This window comes from Primulina huaijiensis, unplaced genomic scaffold, assembly GCF_012295235.1.
Source record: "Primulina huaijiensis isolate GDHJ02 unplaced genomic scaffold, ASM1229523v2 C13179961, whole genome shotgun sequence".
Lineage (NCBI taxonomy): Eukaryota > Viridiplantae > Streptophyta > Magnoliopsida > Lamiales > Gesneriaceae > Primulina > Primulina huaijiensis.
This window is the reverse complement of record NW_027341976.1, coordinates 1-849: the sequence shown is the minus strand read 5'-3', so window position 1 is coordinate 849 and position 849 is coordinate 1. Positions and strand designations below refer to the sequence as shown.

The window sequence follows — 849 nt, the reverse complement described above, 5'->3', positions numbered from 1 at the left end:
GAACATGTAAGGGATGAGTGGCACTATTCCTCCGACTATGTAAGCGATGGCAATTGTCAGTGCACTGTGGAGGGCTCTCTTTGGATCTGGCTTCTCCAATCCCAGTTCAAATCTGCGCGTTTAAGGTGATTTTGTGTTAGCATTTTAAGGCTGTGTGAGTCTGGGATTATTTAAACGAGGCAGAATAAATATTGAGAGAAATGTAAGAAAATAAATCAATGCTTCTCTGAAAATATTTGACTCAAGATTTTGAAAAAGGACAAAAATGGTCCATCTGTGTGCTTAACATATATTTTATTTATAAAAATATTCTATAAAAATATTCTCCAGGTGATAATTAATGAATTTTGCATGTATTGTTTTTTTTCTCTTCCCCTTGTTTCACAAATCAATTTTTAAAGTTTATGTTGATCTTATATTCTTATGTGCTGGCTGAATTACGGATTATTATTTGAAAACATGCCACGATATTCTTTCATTTCATCTTCCATAATCCAAGCAATTTTTTTAAATAAAATCCAATTAATGCTAGCAATTAAATAGGACTAAATGTTTGGCAAAATCTGAAGAGGGATTTACTTCATCATAAAATCAAGCCAAGCCTGTGGGTTCTTCCTGAGAGCATTCACTACTGGTGTGTATTCATGAGGCTGAATCCCATACTCTGATAGTATTTCTGCAACCTCGGCAGCTTCTGCAAAAAGTGATTAAAGCCCTCCTAGTAAAAAGTGATTTCACCTAAAAAGAAACACACACAAGACAACTGTAAAAACCTGTATCAGGGACAGCAACAATCTCCTCTTGTTCTCTCTTGAGCTCCCTCATATAATGATCAGCCTCGCTTTTTGC

General features: G+C 35.3%; 1 protein-coding gene across 1 annotated transcript; it reads right to left on the bottom strand.

Moving 5' to 3' along the window:
• Positions 1 to 3: 3 nt before the first annotated feature.
• Positions 4 to 843, bottom strand: LOC140965445 (vacuolar iron transporter 1-like; the record flags this gene model as incomplete). The annotated part of the gene is made up of 3 exons (XM_073425519.1): positions 774 to 843; positions 580 to 694; positions 4 to 112 (listed from the first exon to the last, which is right to left on the bottom strand). Coding segments are annotated over exons 1-3 (276 nt in total), but the record flags the coding sequence as incomplete, so codon positions are not given.
• Positions 844 to 849: the final 6 nt, after the last annotated feature.